The following is a 17,505-nucleotide window of genomic DNA, read 5'->3' as shown; positions in this document are numbered from 1 at the left end:
TGTGCTGGGCACGGAGCCTGCTTAAGTTTCTCTCTCCCCGTCTCCCTCTGCTCTCTGTCCACCTCCCCCTGCTTGCATGCTCAAATAAATAAATAAATAAAAATTAAAATTAAATTTAAAAAAATTCAGCAAGCTTTTCTGTCCCAACCAGCAGACCATCAACTCCATGAGGAGCGAATCCTGTCTGTTGGGTACCATGATGCCCCTTTGGAGAGAACAGGCCTGGCACTGTAGGAGTTTATTAAACACAGCCCAGAAACAGTTTTATATTTTAATATTCTCTTGTTTCTGGGCCTAGAAGTCCTAACAAAAGGAAAAGCAAAAAGCTTTATTGGAGACTTTACGGACTCTCTAACTGTAATTTTTGCGGCTTGAGCCCCCGCCTCACACACCCAGGGCGCCTTACCTCTTCTCCCAAGTGGTCCGCTCCATAGTTGTAGAGCTCCCCCACGTAATGCCTTCGAACCACATCTTCACTAACTTGAAGGTGATGAGCCAAATCCACAGCTAGAACTGGCCAGTCTTGGTCTTTCCCAAAAGGAGTGGTCGGTGCCTCTTCTGAGGACTCTCGGTCCTTCACGACTGAGTGCTGGGCCTGGACGGCCGCGCTAATGACTTTCAGTAAGAACTTGCCAACAGAGAAGGACAGCACCGTCACTATTCATCATTAAAAGATGTCTAAATCACAGTAATTGGCTTTCCTGTCATTGAGGGTGGCTTTTCCATTGAAATTAATTATCAAAAAGGAACATACAGTTGAAAGGAAAATTAGCTTTCCAGAATAAATGTCATCCTTTAAGACCAGCTAAATTTTTGATTTACTATTTTCTTCTGAGAGACAGAAATAAAATTCAATTAACTATATTTTACCTGTTGTCGCACAGAAATAAAATTTGGATCCATTTCCCCACTAGGTAATAACTGAATCGAAGTTAGGTCTTTGAAAAATGCATTTTTCCCCTAAAGAGAAAGAAAAGACCAAGAAAACAGGTACTATGGATTATTTTCTTTTAAAGATTTTATTTATTTATTTGACAGAGAGAGAGATCACAAGTAGGCAGAGAGGCAGGCAGAGAGAGAGGAGGAAGCAGGCTCCCCGCTGAGCAGAGAGCCCGATGCGGGGCTCGAACCCAGGACCCTGGGATCATGACCTGAGCTGAAGGCAGAGGCTTTAACCCACTGAGCCACCCAGGCGCCCTGTAAGTATGGATTATTAAGGGTAGGACACAAGAAGATTTAAAAAGTTCAGTCATCTAATCAGGAACTCATGGTAGATTCTTCTCCTTGAATAGTAACATCTTAGAATTTTATTCATTTAACTTTTTTTTCTAAAGGTTTTATTTATTTATTTGACAGAGATCACAAGTAGGCAGAGAGAGAGGAGGAAGCAGGCTCCTGGCAGAGCAGAGAGCCCAATGCGGGGCTTGATCCCAGGACCCTGAGATCATGACCTGAGCTGAAGGCAGAGGCTTTAACCCACTGAGCCACCCAGGCGCCCCCATTTAACTTCTATAAACAGCGCTCCAGTATGTGGTGGGCGGCCTTTGAGACATGATCCTCTTCCTCATGGTACACGTGCCCTGTGTCACCCCCTTCCCTTGAGAGGACAGAAGGACCGTAGCTCCTGCCCTGGGTGCTCCTGGGCACCGTCACCGCCCCGAGGGAAGCCAGCTGCCATGGCGGGACCTGTGTTTCGGGGAGGTGCGTGTGGCGAGAACAGCCTCACCTGCAATCGTGGAAGCGTGCAAGTGGGCCCCCGTGCCTCCCCAGTGTGGGCTGACGTGGGAGGGCAGCCCTGGCCGAAACCCGAACTGCAGACTCACGAGAGGCTCTGAGCCAAAGGCACCTGAGTAAGGTGGGTCCCGAACTCCGGACCCACAAAATGTTTTCAGCCACTAAATTTTGAGGGAATTTGTTACATGGTCCTAGATAACTAAGACCCAGCGTGTACTCCGCACCCGCCTGAGAACACTCGTTCAACTGTTCAAAGACCCTGTTTACGGGAACAGATGTGTACGTGAGGAGCCGAAGCAGAACTGCAGACGTTCTTGCAAGGAGACGGAGCAGAGAGCGAAGAGCCCCGGGCCGGGGAGGCTGGAGAGGCCCTGGCTCTCGTGCCCAGCACTTCCCACCAGGCCGTCCGGGTTTACGGACGACCCGGCTGTCCCGTGCTGCCGGGTTTCCCCCTGCAGTCGCCCCGGGTACCTTCTAAAGAGCTTTCTAGACCAGCCGTCGTGGGCTGTAGGTCAGCGGGTGTGAGCACCAGTCAGGTGAAGCTCCTCGCCCGGTCGTGACGACAGCCTGGACATCACAGACGGCAAGTTCTTCCACAGGGGGCGCCTGGGGGGCTCAGTGGGTTAAGCATCTGCCTTCCCTTCAGGTCATGATCCCAGGGTCCTGGGCTGGAGCCCTACGTTGCGCTCCCTGCTCAGCGGGGGTCTGCTCCCCCCCCACCTTCGCCCCGCCCAATCTTCCCTGCTCTGTCTCAAATAAACAAAATCTTTAAAAAAAGAAAAAGTCTCTGCTCCTACTCACCTATACAGTGTGTTACTCTGTAGCCTCCCCCCGGGGGTCTGTTACCAGAGGGTCTGCTGCACAGCGGGGCCTGGGGAGGGGGACGTGTCCGCACACCCGTGACACCGTCTCGTACTTACTAGGCGGCACACAGCGCGGAGCCCCTCCCGGGCAGCGCGTCGCTTCCCCGCACGGTTCCCGTGAGGTTGGCCCCGGATGCGGCACTTGTGAACGAGCCCAGGGAGGCCAGGGACGCCCCAGACCCGCACTGGCGAATGGCAGGGCAGGATCCTGACTTCCCAGCCGAACCGCACGGCGTGGCTGCGGGACAGTCACAGGCGGGCTCGGGCACCGCAGCACCGCAGCACCGCACGGGTTGAGACGGACGGCACCGCTGCGCCTGTCCAATTCCGGATGTGCTCTCGTTTCACGAACTCCCTTTCTGAGGGGAGGACGGATCTAGGCCCTTCATTTCAGTTTTTCTTAAAAAAAATAAATAAATAAACTAGGGTCTAGCGATGGAGAGGAATGGACAGATGTGATTTAAGGAAGAATCGAGAAGAATGACTTACAGTCGGGGTGGGGCTTGAAGGGAGGCAGCTAGAGAAGTTCAAGGTTCCCCACCTGCACCAGCGCACAAGTGAGCACCGACCGCGCTGGGGGTTTACGAGGAACAGCGGGTTAGGTCAAGGGCAGGGGCCTGGGGGAGGAGGTGTGTCACACAGGAAACATCTGAAGTCACACAGCCCACCCGAAGAGAGCCAGTCGACAGGAATACACACTTCAGGGGCGCCTGGGTGGCTCAGTCGGTTGAGCGTCTGACTCTTGGTTTTGGCTCAGGTCCTGATCTCAGGGTCGTGAGATCGAGCCCTGTGTCAGGTTCTGTGGTCAGAGCAGAGCCTGCCTGAACATTCTCTCATGTCTCCCTCTGCCCTTCCTGTCGTGCTCAGGCTCATGCTCGCTTTCCTCTCTCGCAAGTAAATAAATCTTTTAAAAAGAAGAAAGAAGGGGCACCTGGGTGGCTCAGTGGGTTAAAGCCTCTGCCTTCGGCTCAGGTCATGATCCCAGCGTCCTGGGATCGAGCCCCGCATCGGGCTCTCTGCTCAGCAGGGAGCCTGCTTCCTCCTCTCTCTCTCTGCCTGCTTCTCTGCCTACTTGTGATTTCTGTCTGTCAAATAAATAAAGTTTTCAAAAGAATTCAGAATTTAGGGGCGCCTGGGTGGCTCAGTGGGTTAAGCCGCTGCCTTCAGCTCGGGTCATGATCTCAGGGGCCTGGGATCGAGTCCCACATCAGGCTCTCTGCTCAGCGGGGAGCCTGCTTCCCTTTCTCTCTGCCTGCCTCTCTTGTGATTTCTCTCTGTCAAGTAAATAAATTAAAAAAAAAAAAAAAATTAAAAAAAAAAAAAAAAAAGAATTCAGAATTTAGATTCTTAGTTGAAATCTCTGAATTCATAAAAAAAAAAAAAAAGAAAAAAAAAAAAAAAGAAGAAAGAAATACGCGCTTCAAATTCAGGTGACAGGTCGGGCCTAGACACACCCACGAGGGAGAAATGGGTGTATCCGAGAACATGCAGAACGAGAGGGCAGACAGCTGACAGGGCAAGGCTCTGGACCCGGAAGAGTCAAGGGAAGCCAGACTTACAGGCGTCGTGGTGGAGAGCAGCGAGCAGGGAGCCCCCCGCGAGTAACCCCACACACGTCCCAGAAGACGGTCCTGCCTATCGCCCTGCCCGCGCCTGCTAAGCCCTCGGCTCCCAGCCGGCTCTCAAGGCCTCCGAGGTCCTCACCTTACTATCGAAGAGTGACAGCGGCTTCACGGTCTTCAGAGAGAACCTCATGACGGCGTAGAGCACGGAGCAGAGGACCGAGTGGTGCTCCACCAGCAGGTAGTGCACGTGCTTCTGCTCCAGCGCCAGCTCCACGATGGAGATCGGTCCCTCCACCATGAGCCACGCGTCCTCCGTGTCCAGGACAGGCGCCTGCATCTCGTCCCGGCTGACGTCGGCCTGCGCGTTTGGAGAACAGAGAACCGCGGGCAGAACTGGAGAAGTAAGAGCTTGCAAATAAATACCTTAACGCGCTTACAAGGAGGAAAGTGCAAGCCCCTTTTCTCCCCAGACCCCGAAATTACAACAAAAAATCAAGTCTAATTCTTTGTAAGAAACCATGATTTGGGGGACTTATGTCAAAACTTAGAAATGAAGAAAGGGAAAAAACCTCTTTCTAGAGTCTTTTTTTTTCTAATTTTATTTTTTTAATTTAAAAAAATTTTTTATTTTTATTAAACATATAATGTATTATTTGTCTCAGGAGTACAGGTCTGTGAATCGTCAGGCTTACGTATTTCACAGCATCTAGAGTCCTTTTTTAAGTTCAGCGATTTTAAAAACATTTGCTATCTCAGCGAGAGTTCGGAAGGAAAATACACCTCTTTTACCTCCATTAAAGTCTGAAGAAGATCCAAGCAGGAGCCAAGGAAGGAGGTCATTGCTGTGTCACTCATCCCCACATCCTGTTGGTAAAAAGGAACACGGTTAGCACCGGCCGCACAACTGCCACGGCCGCCACCAGAAGAATCACAAACACCGCACACCTACGCAGAGCGCTCTCAACTACGCAGAGCGCTCTCAACGCTGGACATACAAGAATTTGAAAGTCAAGGCATTGTCACATTTTAATTTCTTTCTTGAGATGCACTGTATTTTAAAATCAGGCTTTCCAAAAGACAGTACCCCCCCCACCCCCAGACTTTCCACAAGCCGGTGTTCCCCGTGTGCTGTGAAGACGCGGCGCCATTGGTTGCCACAGGTCACAGCGCCGCTGCCCGCGGACCAGCTGGCTAAGGTGCCGGACAGCCAGGCGGTCAGGGTACGTGCGGAGACGCCACACGGCAGCCAAGCTGAGATGAAGTCCTCAGGAAACAGCCTGATCTGGCTGCAGAGCGTCCTTCAGGGACGGAACCGAACCTTCTGCACAAAGCCAGCATCCCCAAGCCCGGGGACTAAATACCACACTCGGGCTGTGGGCGACAGGTCGCTCCCGTTGGCCCTGCATTCACCAGCTCTTTGAAACCAACAACCAATCAATCCCTCACATCCTAAGTAATTCATCCTTGCATCATTTGCTGTGTGTGTGTGTGTGTGTGTGTGTGTGTGTGTACAACACACATAACAGTCCCAGCCACTCTCAGGAGCACAGCAGAACTCTCCTCCGGTGAGGCTATCAGGACTATGGGCCTAGCACGGCTGGATTCCCGTGTCCCGGGATTGCCCAAGGTGTCTGTAGTAAGAGTATTTCGAAGTTCTGAGCAGAAGTCAGCACTCCTCATCACCGGCCTCAAACAGAAGCCCAGCAGACGTGGGCTGGAATCGTACTGAAGACCGTTTGTGCAGTGGTTATTACAGAAAGTAGCTAAAATTCCCTCATGAATCTGCCGGGACACTGGGTGTTGCTGTTAATAAATTTCTAGTTGGAAGGTAAATTAAAAGTGGCCACAATTCATGGCCAGTTTCCTTAACATCGTATTGTCTTCCCACGTTTCTCATCCCCTGAGAGGTCATCAGAATGGGAAAAGACCAAGTCCAGCCCTGCAGTGAGTACGGTGCTGCGTAAGGCGCAGGACCAACAGCTTGGCATCGAGTGAACGGAGAGTCACTCACCCTTCGACACAGCCTGTCCTTTGGTGATTTTCCAACCTAAGAACAGGACACAAAATACTATATTCATTTAACAATTTAAATAAGAAGGCATTACTGTGGTACAAGAAGTAAAAGTAAGAAAATTTTAAAAACTCAGCTATAAATAAATGTTGGTTCTACTCATTTGTAACAGAATGCAGTTGACTTTGTGGTGGAACTTAAAAATGTTTTGTGAAAAATATATCCCTGGGCTAACAAATAATCTTTTTTAAAAATAAACATTTTTCAATTATTATCATCATCTTAAACCGGTATTATTTTAGTTTTATTCAGATACTTGGATTAATAATGAAATAGCCACCACAGTGTGAATATTTTTGTGAATAAAGATTTTCAGAAAAACAGAACAAAAATAAATAAATAAATAAATATTTTTGAATTAAAGTAAAAAAAAAAAAAACCCTCTTAAAAAACCAGATTTTTATTAAGGCAAATAACTGTTGCCTTAAAACCCAGAACCAAACGCAAGGTTATGAATAAAGAGCAGCTTGTTGATAAAGATACACAATCATCTTAAAGGGTCAAAAAGAAGGAAAAATAATCCAGTGCAGACAGAAGTTCTAGTCCTAGCTCAGAAAACCGGTTGATTTTCTCAATTCAGTAAGTACTTGATGAACTCTACTGCACGCTTATCCTGAGTAATTAACGGGAGATGGAAGTTGGGCTCTTCGGGAACGTGACTTGACAAGAATTCCCGGGAGGCACACGGATCAGGGCAGAGAGGACCCCAACACCAACGACTCTGCCTCGTTGCCTCTCACCGAGATCTCCGCGCCCTCTCTCAAACCACCATGCTCGGCCCCTCCCAATCCCACGTTTCACCATTGCCAGAATCATCTTTTGAAACACAAATCTGGACATATCATTCCTCTGCTTAAAACCAGCCCAGCATCTTCAAGATAAAGTAACAGCTGCCACCTTCTGAGCCCTCCCCCTAGGGGCCAGACCCTATGCTAGGCAGTTTACACAGAGGGTTAGAAAATCCCAAACCCACAGCCCGCGCGGGAAAGACTTCATGCCTGGCTCCCACTCCTTCCCCACCAGGCCCTGCTTCCAGCGCCAGAAACTCCTCCCAGCCCTGAGCCAAACACAGATTCTGCTGGAATACGTTTCCGTCTCACCCCTGCTTCCTGCCCGCTCCTCCTCCACAACTCAGCCCAGAAGCCTTCCCCTGGCCTGGTTACTTCCTTCCTCTTCTCAGTCCCCAAAGCACCCTTTTCACCTCTGAGACTGGGAGTCCCTGGAGGGCGGGGGCTGGGACTTTGAAATCTGTAAGCACAGCACTTAGCACAGCCCTGGGCACATAAGAGATACTTATAGTAAGTATTTATCGAATGAATCATCAAAACTATCTGCCTCCTAGTTCAGGACTGTTTAAATTCAAGCCAAGTTGTGAGAGTCCCGCGTGGCCATCGATGTGCGAACCCTACAAAACCCCACAGTGTCAGACACGTGAAAGGCTTCGCGCGACTGCTCTCCCAGAGGGCAGCAGCCAGAGTGAAGGGGAACAGAGCAGTACCAGAAAGGCCAAAACGAATGAGTTGGAAAACAAACATTGAAGCGGGCCAGGAAGGTGAACACATGGGGAAAATCAGGTTGAACTAGAAAAATGTGTTACCAGGAACAGCCAAGAAAGCATTTGTAGTGGAGCTGGGGCCCCAAGTGGGACTGAATGTCATGCTCGCGGCTGAAAGTGTGTCCGTGTACATCTGCAAGAACGTGCTGTCCCTCTCCTGACATCCACTCACCTGATGCCAGGCAAAGCTACACTCTTGCTAGGCCTGGGGACACAGTGCTCGGCGCCCCGGGTGCCCAGCTGAGGGGCGGCGGCTCGTCTCCGCCTGCTGAGTCCTGTCCCCTGAGCACTGTTTGTTCCTAAAGCTCCTTCGGCTGGTTGTAATAGGTAATCATGTATTTCTGTCACTTAATTAAGTAACTGATAAAATATGAGTGAGGAAAAAAGGGGTTGGATATATGAATACCAGGTTGAGTGCTTTAAAAAGCTGTGCGGAGTAGCCGACTCCCAGCTCTACTGGAAAAGATGTAGAGGAAGCGACTACAAAGAAGAGGGCATAAATTTTAAAATCTGAATATTTTGCTCTCAGACTGTATCATCACTTTATAAAGAAAAGGGATTTAGAAATCACACGCAAGGCAACAGGGGTAAATTTTCTGCAGGAAAACCAAAGCAGGACGGCAGTTGATGCCGTACAAAGAAAATACCTTGTCCTACACCCAAAGATTGATGAGTTCACTGTACATTTTAATTTAAAACAAGGTGCAAATCCTTTCCTTAATCAAGCACAAGTCTCACTCTCTTTGGTTAAGAGGCTTTTAAAGGAAAGTACTCTCGAGGATCTGGGAGATTCTCTTCCAGGCCCTCAAAATGCCAGTACTGGGCATTACAGTTAACTGAGCATGATTAAAATGTAATCTCAAATAAAAAATAGTCTAACAAGGCCCACTGTAAATAAACTTTCTAATATCAATCAATTAAGGAAAGAAAATTAACAAGTATATGAAATTTAAAATTACCTTATCCATCAAGTACGTAGCAGCAGAAAACCTTTTCACCAAGAACGTATTCCACATCATGAGAGCAATGCCTAGAGAGCGAGTAAAGTATTAAGTAGAAGGTTTATCTGGTTTTTTTTTTCTTCTATCATGCTTAACAAATTACTGTCTTCCTTAAGTTTATAAAGCTATACGGGCTATTCATTTAGATATCGTTTCTGACATCTCACATTACAATATTTGTAAAATTAAGAAAAACCTTATCCTCAATGATAATCAGAACTGAGCTGTGTAAAAGGGTATCCAAATGGCCACTGAGTGTAAGAAAAGATCCATATCATTAGTTATGAGAGAGATACACATTAAAATCACAGATATCATTATACAACCAACACAAGGGCTAATTTTTTTTTTTTTTTTAATGCCCGAACCAAGTGTTGGGGAAGATAAGGAAACCACTGGAACGCTCATAGATTGCTGGGGGTGCGTCAGAAAGTGGCAAAATCGCTTGGAAAACTGGCCATTTCTGCTAAAGCTAACCGTGTGTCTACCTTATGACCCAGCAATGCCACCGCATAAAGGAACACAAAGATGTGTATCAGAGTGTCGAGAATCGCTTTATTCAAAACAGCCAAGCAAGAGAAACAGCCCAATGTCCAAAAGTCATTTTTTTCACATGTAACCACCAAATAAAGTGACATATAAGGAAGTATTAAAAAATAAAACACAAAAGCAACCACATAAGAAATCTAGGCTATATACTTCCATATTCAATAAACCATGGCATCGAAATTTCTCAGACTGTTGTGAATTAGGCTCAGCGTGCCACCTGTCCTGCAGTCATTATCCGCAGGGGGCTGCGTCCGTGACTGGGGCTGAGGACCTCAATGGCTGCGGAGAAGCCAGGAGACCCAGTGGACAAACAGCTAAGTTCTTAAATACAAGCCTGAAGTTAGTAGTGACTCAATTTTATCAAGGGTAGAATTCTCTAGAGACCCTATTTTCCAAATGAGTCACTTTCCATCTTCTTTTTCCTCCCAGAAAGAAGGTAAGATATAAGGGAGGAATAAAATTTTCAAGTTTTCTTCACATAAAATGAACCATTTTAGAATTTCTCCAATTGGATGTCATACCACCTGCAAGGAGGTGGTACGGTGAGGAATAAGGAGTTTCCCTAAAATTCATCACATGGACACCAAGTTGATGCCTCCCTCTTACGTGGCTCAACACCTAGTTTCACCACTTAGTAAAAAACTAGCCTCGTGCCGAGCCCTCCATTACTTCTTCCAGGGAAACCCATTTATTTAGTGGAAATAGCAGCCTGTTTACAATTTTTCCACCACAATTTGCGACATTTTGTCAAGGAAACATTGGCAGTCCCCACATTACAGCAGCCAATGGAGAACAGTCACATGTATTAAAAGAAGCACGGCGGTGGGGGCCGCCTGGGCGGCTCAGGTGGTTAAACGTCTGCCTCTGGTTTGGGTCATGATCCCAGGGTCTGGGGATCGAGCCCCACATCAGGCTCCCTGCTCAGCAGGAAGCCTGCTTTTCCCTCTCCCACTCCCCCTGTTTATATTCCCTCCCTCGCTATCTTTCTCTCTGTCAAATAAATAAATAACATCTTTAAAAAAAAAAGAAACACAAGGCAATTTGTACAGATGATAGCCTTAGGCTCTTGGCTACCTAACTTTTTCATCAGCAACTTCAGTCCTTTCTGAGAAGCCCATCCCTCTTTCCTTATCTACCTGTGATCTTAAAAGAAAATCAGTGTTTTATGTCTAATACTCTCCTTACTTCTCCCGTTATCCCCTCCCAAACAGCATTTTTCCAAGCAGTTCAAAGACCAGGACTTCGCCCATCATGATACACATACAGAGTCACGTGTTAGTCACGAGCCATCAAATAAAAAATGAACATAATGTGAACTTAAAGGTCCCTGCCTCTTTTGAATCCACCAGTTACGTTTTTAATGCTTATTTACTTACCATTCTGAACATGGGCATTAAGAATGTGCTTCAAGTGTTCTATTGACCTAACAAAAAAACGTGCTTCCTTACATACAGGGAGGAAAAAAGAGAGAGAGAGAAAAACAGAGGTATCATTTAACAGATGTTTCAAACACAAACGGTAACTTCTTACATAAATTTCTACATAAAGCTACCCAAGAATGTGGTGATAAGAAATGTATTAGGTAAAAGAAAAATTTTCATAGGACAGTGTCAATGGTCTCTCTCAAATTCACGTTACCTACATGACGACTGATACCAGGCCATATATGCTGATCTGGAATCAATATTCCCCGGGGCCTGGACAGGACAGCAGTATTTTCTCTAATAAATACTTGAGTTTCACACAGAGGTGGGTTTACTTCTTTGCAAATATCATTCATTCATTATTCAACAAGTATTTATTGAGCCACTACTATGCACCAGGCTGTCTGAGGTGCGAGAGACACTGTAATGAACAAAGAGACCAAAATCCTTGCCCTCACTGAGGTTACATTCCAGCAAGCAAGCTAAATATGGTAAGTAAATTACATAGTTGGTTAGTGGATAACATGCCAACGAGGAACACTAAAGCAGTGAAGGGAAACATGTCTGAAATTCAACTCCTCCTAATCGAGGTCTGACATATTAACACTCATATGCAGCATGTAAAACTGATGACATTACCCAGATCTTTGCTAAATAATTTTACAGCTACAAACACGAAACTTATCACCTTTGATAACACATACTAGTGTTAGTGATTTTCCACAAATAATTTCAGTTGTTTTGATCCTGATGAAGCTCGTGTATAAAATGGTGGAACTGGGGCAGGGGTTGGATGGGGCAAGGAGAGTTATTTAACAAGAAAAAAAAAGAAAGAAAAATGGTCACTTGTTTGAAATGTAAACAATTTAAATAGACCACGATAGCACCAGTCAAGATGTCAGGCACTACACCTGCATTTTCTCTAGAAACTGCAACACCCCTTCAAGACAGCTACAGTCCTCATTTACTTTTAGTAGAAAAATCAAGAACAAAGGGTGCAGAAATGTTCCCAGAGGTCATACAGCTGGTGAGTAGGGGCAATGGGGCTCGACTTCAGCTGTGTCCCAAGCCGCCTTCAGTTTATAATGAATGATGTAAAACAGAATTTTCCCCTTAAGTATCACTCTCAGAGCTGAATCTAGAATTAATCTATTCAGATTTTACAAACTAGTATGTCCTCATTATAGTTCTAACATTCCTTTTTCCTGTAGGAAAAATCTTCCACTGAAGGAGAGAGCCCAAACACAATGGCCACTCAGACTGCAGAGCAAGCCACCGAAGAGGGTGACTTAGGGACCATCAACAGGGTCCCCTGTGCTAAAATCACTTTTTGGTCAAGATTTAATTGATTAAGGGCCATTCCTTTGTTTAAAGCACTTTTTAAAAAAATCTTTTAATACCTAGGGGATTACGTATTAAAGACAACATTTTGGGGGAGGAAGAGTATCACTAATTAATGCATTAGTGTACATTAGCTCATCAGTGAGATTTTTTTCTTCATAAGTGCAACCTGACATAAGGACCATAAATATTTGGCTCGGGGAGGGATAATTTACCAGGGCACTGACTAGGGAGACCTGAGGGAAGGACTTATTGGCAAAGGGCAATACCCATCCTATGTTTTCACATCTTGCTTAATCCAGGCATCAATCCTGAAGGACTGGCACCTTCATTTAAAAAAAAAAAGGTAGAGGGAGAAACAAACAGGTTCAGAGATCCAGTGACTGGCCCAAACCCAGACACTTGTCAGAAATTCAGCTGGGACCCAAATCCAGCCCCTCAGCTCAGGGCCTATCCTGCTTCCTGACTATGGTTGTTCTGCAAGAGAAAGTAGCAGAAAACGATGCCCCAGCAAAGAGCTAAAAGCGCAGTTAGGCTAATCCTGGACTAGGGTCAGCCTTGTACATAGCACGGCTTTCTCGGTGTTTCGGAGACGAACATAAGAGAAGTGACGGACAGGGGCGCCTGGGTGGCTCAGTGGATTAAGCCGCTGCCTTCGGCTCAGGTCATGATCTCAGGGTCCTGGGATCGAGCCCCGCATCAGGCTCTCTGCTCCGCGGGGAGCCTGCTTCCTCCTCTCTCTCTGCCTGCCTCTCTGCCTACTTGTGATCTCTCTGTCAAATAAATAAATAAAATCTAAAAAAAAAAAAAAAAAAAGAGAAGTGACGGACAAACACTAGGGTATCTAAACAAGCAGACACTAGGTCAGCGTCCGGATCTTCACCCTGGCTTTATCAGGATGACTACGATATTACAAAGTTTCTAGTAAGCACATGCCGTCTCATGCAGGAATTCAAAAGTAAATAAAAAATATACGTATCACGACCTAACTAGGAGTGGGGGCAAAACACACCAGCTCTAAACACAAAGAAATCCTAGCCCGGACCGACTCAGCAGTGTGCCCTGGGGCATGGACCCGAACTTCTCTGAGCCTGGTTTCTCTTCTCCAGAGCGGGCTAGTGATAATGTCCACATGTCACAGGTTCTCTGTGAGGACTGAGAGATAATGCATGAAAAAGACCTAGCACAGCGGCATCCCAAGCGGGAAAAGTCCAGTGTTTACAGCACATCACTGAACTAAACAGTCCCACATATGTACAGCATGAACACACCGACAGAACAGGAAAGAAGTGGCGAGAACCTTACCTCCGGGTCTTTATTCCACTGAACGACGTACTCCCAACAGCAGTGGGCGTGCAGCACGTCCAGCTCAAGGCTGCACGGAAACTGCTTATAGGCTAGATGCAGCAAGTCTGAAAGCCACAAGAGAGTGACAGGTTATTCTTTCCTTAATAAAGACTCAGCCACATCCCCTCCACTCTGGGCCGCATATTTCTCCATATTTATGGATTACCTGGTATGGCTCCTAGGGTCATCTCCACCTCTGACGCTTCAAGCAAACCTCTGTTAATGCCTTCTTTGGGTTCCTCTGTGTTTTCGGCATCTCTTTCCTTACTAGCCAGTTTTAGTACCTCAGGGCTGAAGTCCTGTTTAAATATCCACTTGGCTACACTGTCTGCAATGCCACCTACAGTGTGGAGATAAGAAAATGAAAATTCAGAGTGTTCAGCAAAGACGGCAAGGGCCAGTGCAATACCTGATGTCCAAGGACATCTCTATTATTAATTATATAATAATCTAATATATATGTATATGCTCTAATATATATTAGATAAATATAAATGCATACACTTGTCTGTATACTATGTAGCTTCTATGTCCACAAATTCAAAATATACTTCACCAGACACAGAGGAAGGGATGAATACATCTTCAAAACATTATCATTTTTTAAAAAATATTTTATTTATTTGACAGAGAGAAATCACAAGTAGGCAGAGAGGCAGGCAGAGAGAGAGGGAGAAGCAGGCTCCCCGCGGAGCAGAGAGCCCGATGTGGGGCTCGATCCCAGGATCCTGGGATCATGACCCGAGCCGAAGGCAGAGGCTTTAACCCACTGAGCCACCCAGGTGCCCCACATTATCATTTTTTTTTTAAAGATTTTATTTATTTGACAGACAGAGATCAGAAGTAGGCAGAGAGGCAGACAGAGAGAGAGGAGGAAGCAGGCTCCCTGGTGAGCAGAGAGACTGATGTGGGGCTCGATCCCAGGACCCTGGGATCATGACTTGAGCTGAAGGCAGAGGCTTTAACCCACTCAGCCACCCAGGCGCCCCTATCATTTTTTTTAAAAGAAGGTTTTATTTGAGAGAGAGATGGAAACAGAACACAAGCAGGGGGAAGGGCAGAGGGAGAAGCAGATGCCCCACTGAGCAGGGAACCCAACAAGTGGCTTGATCCCAGAACCCTGGGATGACCTGAGCTGAAGGCAGACACTTAACTGACTGAGCCCCCCAGGTGCCCTTAAAGCACTTTCATTTACATATAAGTGAAACAGACTGATTAGCATGATACCTGTTTAGGCAACATGTTATTTTTATTTATTTATTTATTATTTATTTTAAAAAAGATTTTATTTATTTACTTGACAGACAGAAATCACAAGTAGGCAGAGAGGCAGGCAGAAAGAGGAGGAAGCAGGCTCCCCACCGGGCAGAGAGCCCGATGCAGGGCTCGATCCCAGGACCCTGAGATCATTACCTGAGCTGAAAGCAGAGGCCCAACCCACTGAGCCACCGAGGTGCCCCAACATGTTATTTTTAACAGCCAAATAACTTGCCTACATGGAATATTTATAGGCAAAATTTTAGTCACCTCTAAGAAACATGATGCTTTCCCATGTTTCAGTCACTCACATAGGCCAAAAAATTCTAAATGGAAACTGAAAAATACTCAAGACAAAGAGTCCTGTTTATTACCTAAAACAGGTGATACATTGTTCTCTAATTACCAAAACCTCTTCTTCCTATTTTGATTAAATATAAACCTTGCCACAAAAAAAAAGAACGCTTCACAGTAAAATCACTTATCAGTGATAATAAATGACAGCAGTGTGCTGGATATACCAATTTCTTATGTTTGACTTCCAGATCATTTGGTAATTTCCATTCTAGAATCAAGCCCTTGCTCACACTGCTTAGGTTAATATCACAATGACGGTCCTACTCTATCAGCAGGTGGCAGCAAGGAGTGTAGAGTTTACGACTTAAAATTTTTCGCAAGCCTTTTTTTTTTAAAAATTTATTTAAACTTAAAAAAAAAAGTTTCTATTTGCATGGAGTATCTTTTCTCATCCCTTCACTTTCAGCCTCTGTGTGTCCAGTCTCGAGGTGGCATATATATGGGTCTTGTTTTTTTTTTACCCATCCGGCCACCTTTTGTCTTTTGATTGGAGAATTTAGCACATTTATAATTAAAGTAATTCCTGGTAGATGTTGCTTGTTGCCCTGTTGTTCTCTGTCTGCTTTAATAAGTTCCTCTGTTCCTTTATTCTTTTCTTGTGCTCTTCCTCTGTGGTTTGATAACTTTCTTTGGTGGTTTGCTTATAGCCCTTTCTCTTTCTCTTTTATGTATTTATTACAGGTTTTTTACCACATGCTTAGAAATAACAACTTATCTATTGTTACAATGTCTGTAACCGTCTGATCGGGTGAGTTCTACTGCCCTGTCTTTGGGTTCACTTGTCCTTTCTTCTGTTTCACCTAGTCTGCGGCTGAAACCCTCTAGCATGTATTGAGTTCAGTTATTGTATTCTTCAGTTCTGTGATGTCTATTTATTTTCCATCTCCTTGAAGTTATCAGTATGTTCATCCATTCTTCTCCCCAGTTTGGTTAACATTTTTATGACTATAACTTTGGACTTTTTATCAGGTAAATGGCTTCTCTCATTTGATTTTTTTTTCCCCTGAAGTTTTATCTTGTTCTTGCACTTGGAACACATTTCTCTATTTCTTCCTTTTGCATGAGTCTTTGTGTTAGTTTCTACACAGTAGATGGAACAACCTCTTCCAGTCTTGAAGGAGTGGCCTTGCTCAATCGTGCCTCAGTTCTTGGTTGTCTCTCAAATCTGTGCTTAGCAGAGCAGCCTAGTAGATGTTTAACAGCTCACAGTAGCTAAGGATGTGCCAAGACCAGCCAGTACCCCAGAAGAGAGGATCTTCACACCTACATTCAGGCTGACTGAAAGCCAGAACCTCAAGCATCAGATTTTTTTTTTAACTTATTTATTTGAGAGTGAGAGAGAGCACCCGAGCACAAGTGAGAAGGGCAGGGGGAGAGGGAGAGAGAATCTCAAGCAGACTGTACACCGAGCACAGAGCCCAAAGTGGGGCTCCATCTCATGACCCTGAGATCACAACCTGAGCCGAAACCAAGGTTTGGATGCTGAACCAACTGCACTGCCAGGTACCCTGTCAGGCATCAGCTTTTAAAGTAAGCAAATATATACAGTCCCGTGGGACCACAAGCATAAGCTCCAGTGGCCACCAGAGTCAGGCGATCTGGAGGGGTCCCCCGGTGGCAGTCACAAAACCAGAGCTCCAAACAAGTGGATAAGCTCCCTCTGGGTTATGCTGGCAAACAGGGACAAGGCAGAAGACAAGTGTCAGGACAGCATCCACAGTCTATGTTCCTTGAGAGCAGCTCCGGAGGCCATTAACTGTGTGCCAAACCTAAGGCCTTGCCTCTAAGGCTGAAGCTTACAAATCTTATAAAGGATAAGAAGACAGGTAAGTAAATCGAAATCTATAAATACATGGGTATTTATAAATCCAGGAATTCAGACATTCCAGTATCAAATGCCTGAGAGAGCTGCTGGTAAAAAGAAAGTACACCAAGACAACTAAAAATTTACAATGCTTCTGGTCCTGCAGGATCTAAGCACAAGAATCCAATGGCTCTAGAATAGTAGAAAGTGATAAATCACAAAAGAGGCATAAGGTCCTGTGGAAATTAGGAGGAAGAAGAGAAAATTTGTAGCTAGTAGATCATGAACAGTTTCTTAGAGGAGTAAGCATTTGAGTGGAGCCTTGAAAGAGGAGTAAGTACAATTTAGAATCCAGAATGGGACAGGTCGGGAGAGGGAAGGGGACAGGCTCAGACCCAGAACTGGGGAATCACACAGATGCTTCATTTGAGCCACAATCAAGCAACAAGCAAGAAATGGAAAAATGGGTTAGATTCAAATCCAAAGTTCTTAGAGAACCAGTTTCTATTTGTTCCAGAAGTTCTCGAATTTCTTAAGTCTCCGAATCTCCTTAAACTTGTAAAAATTACTGACAATCCCAAAGAACTTTAGCTTATGGGTTATATTTATTCAAATTCCTAGTCTTAGAAATTAGAAT

At 45.6% G+C, this 17,505-nt stretch overlaps 1 protein-coding gene across 2 annotated transcripts in view; it reads right to left on the bottom strand.

Annotated features, from left to right (window-relative positions):
• The window catches only part of RAB3GAP2 (RAB3 GTPase activating non-catalytic protein subunit 2), a 95,554-nt gene that overhangs the window by 4,241 nt on the left and 73,808 nt on the right, over positions 1-17,505 (bottom strand). For both annotated transcript variants that reach the window (XR_006815553.1, XM_045982733.1), the window contains exons 25-33: positions 13,617-13,790; positions 13,409-13,515; positions 10,715-10,781; positions 8,748-8,818; positions 6,174-6,209; positions 4,952-5,026; positions 4,302-4,520; positions 871-960; positions 407-628 (exon numbers count right to left, since the gene is read on the bottom strand). Coding sequence is in view for 1 of the 2 variants with exons in the window: in XM_045982733.1 (XP_045838689.1) it covers positions 407-628; positions 871-960; positions 4,302-4,520; positions 4,952-5,026; positions 6,174-6,209; positions 8,748-8,818; positions 10,715-10,781; positions 13,409-13,515; positions 13,617-13,790 (1,061 nt within the window). In the remaining variant the exon portion in view is untranslated. The remainder of the gene's footprint in view (positions 1-406; positions 629-870; positions 961-4,301; positions 4,521-4,951; positions 5,027-6,173; positions 6,210-8,747; positions 8,819-10,714; positions 10,782-13,408; positions 13,516-13,616; positions 13,791-17,505) is intronic.

Source organism: Meles meles, chromosome 17 (assembly GCF_922984935.1).
Source record: "Meles meles chromosome 17, mMelMel3.1 paternal haplotype, whole genome shotgun sequence".
In the NCBI taxonomy this organism is placed as follows: domain Eukaryota; kingdom Metazoa; phylum Chordata; class Mammalia; order Carnivora; family Mustelidae; genus Meles; species Meles meles.
Note: the sequence above shows the minus strand (reverse complement) of the source record. Positions and strands in the feature narration are given on the sequence as shown.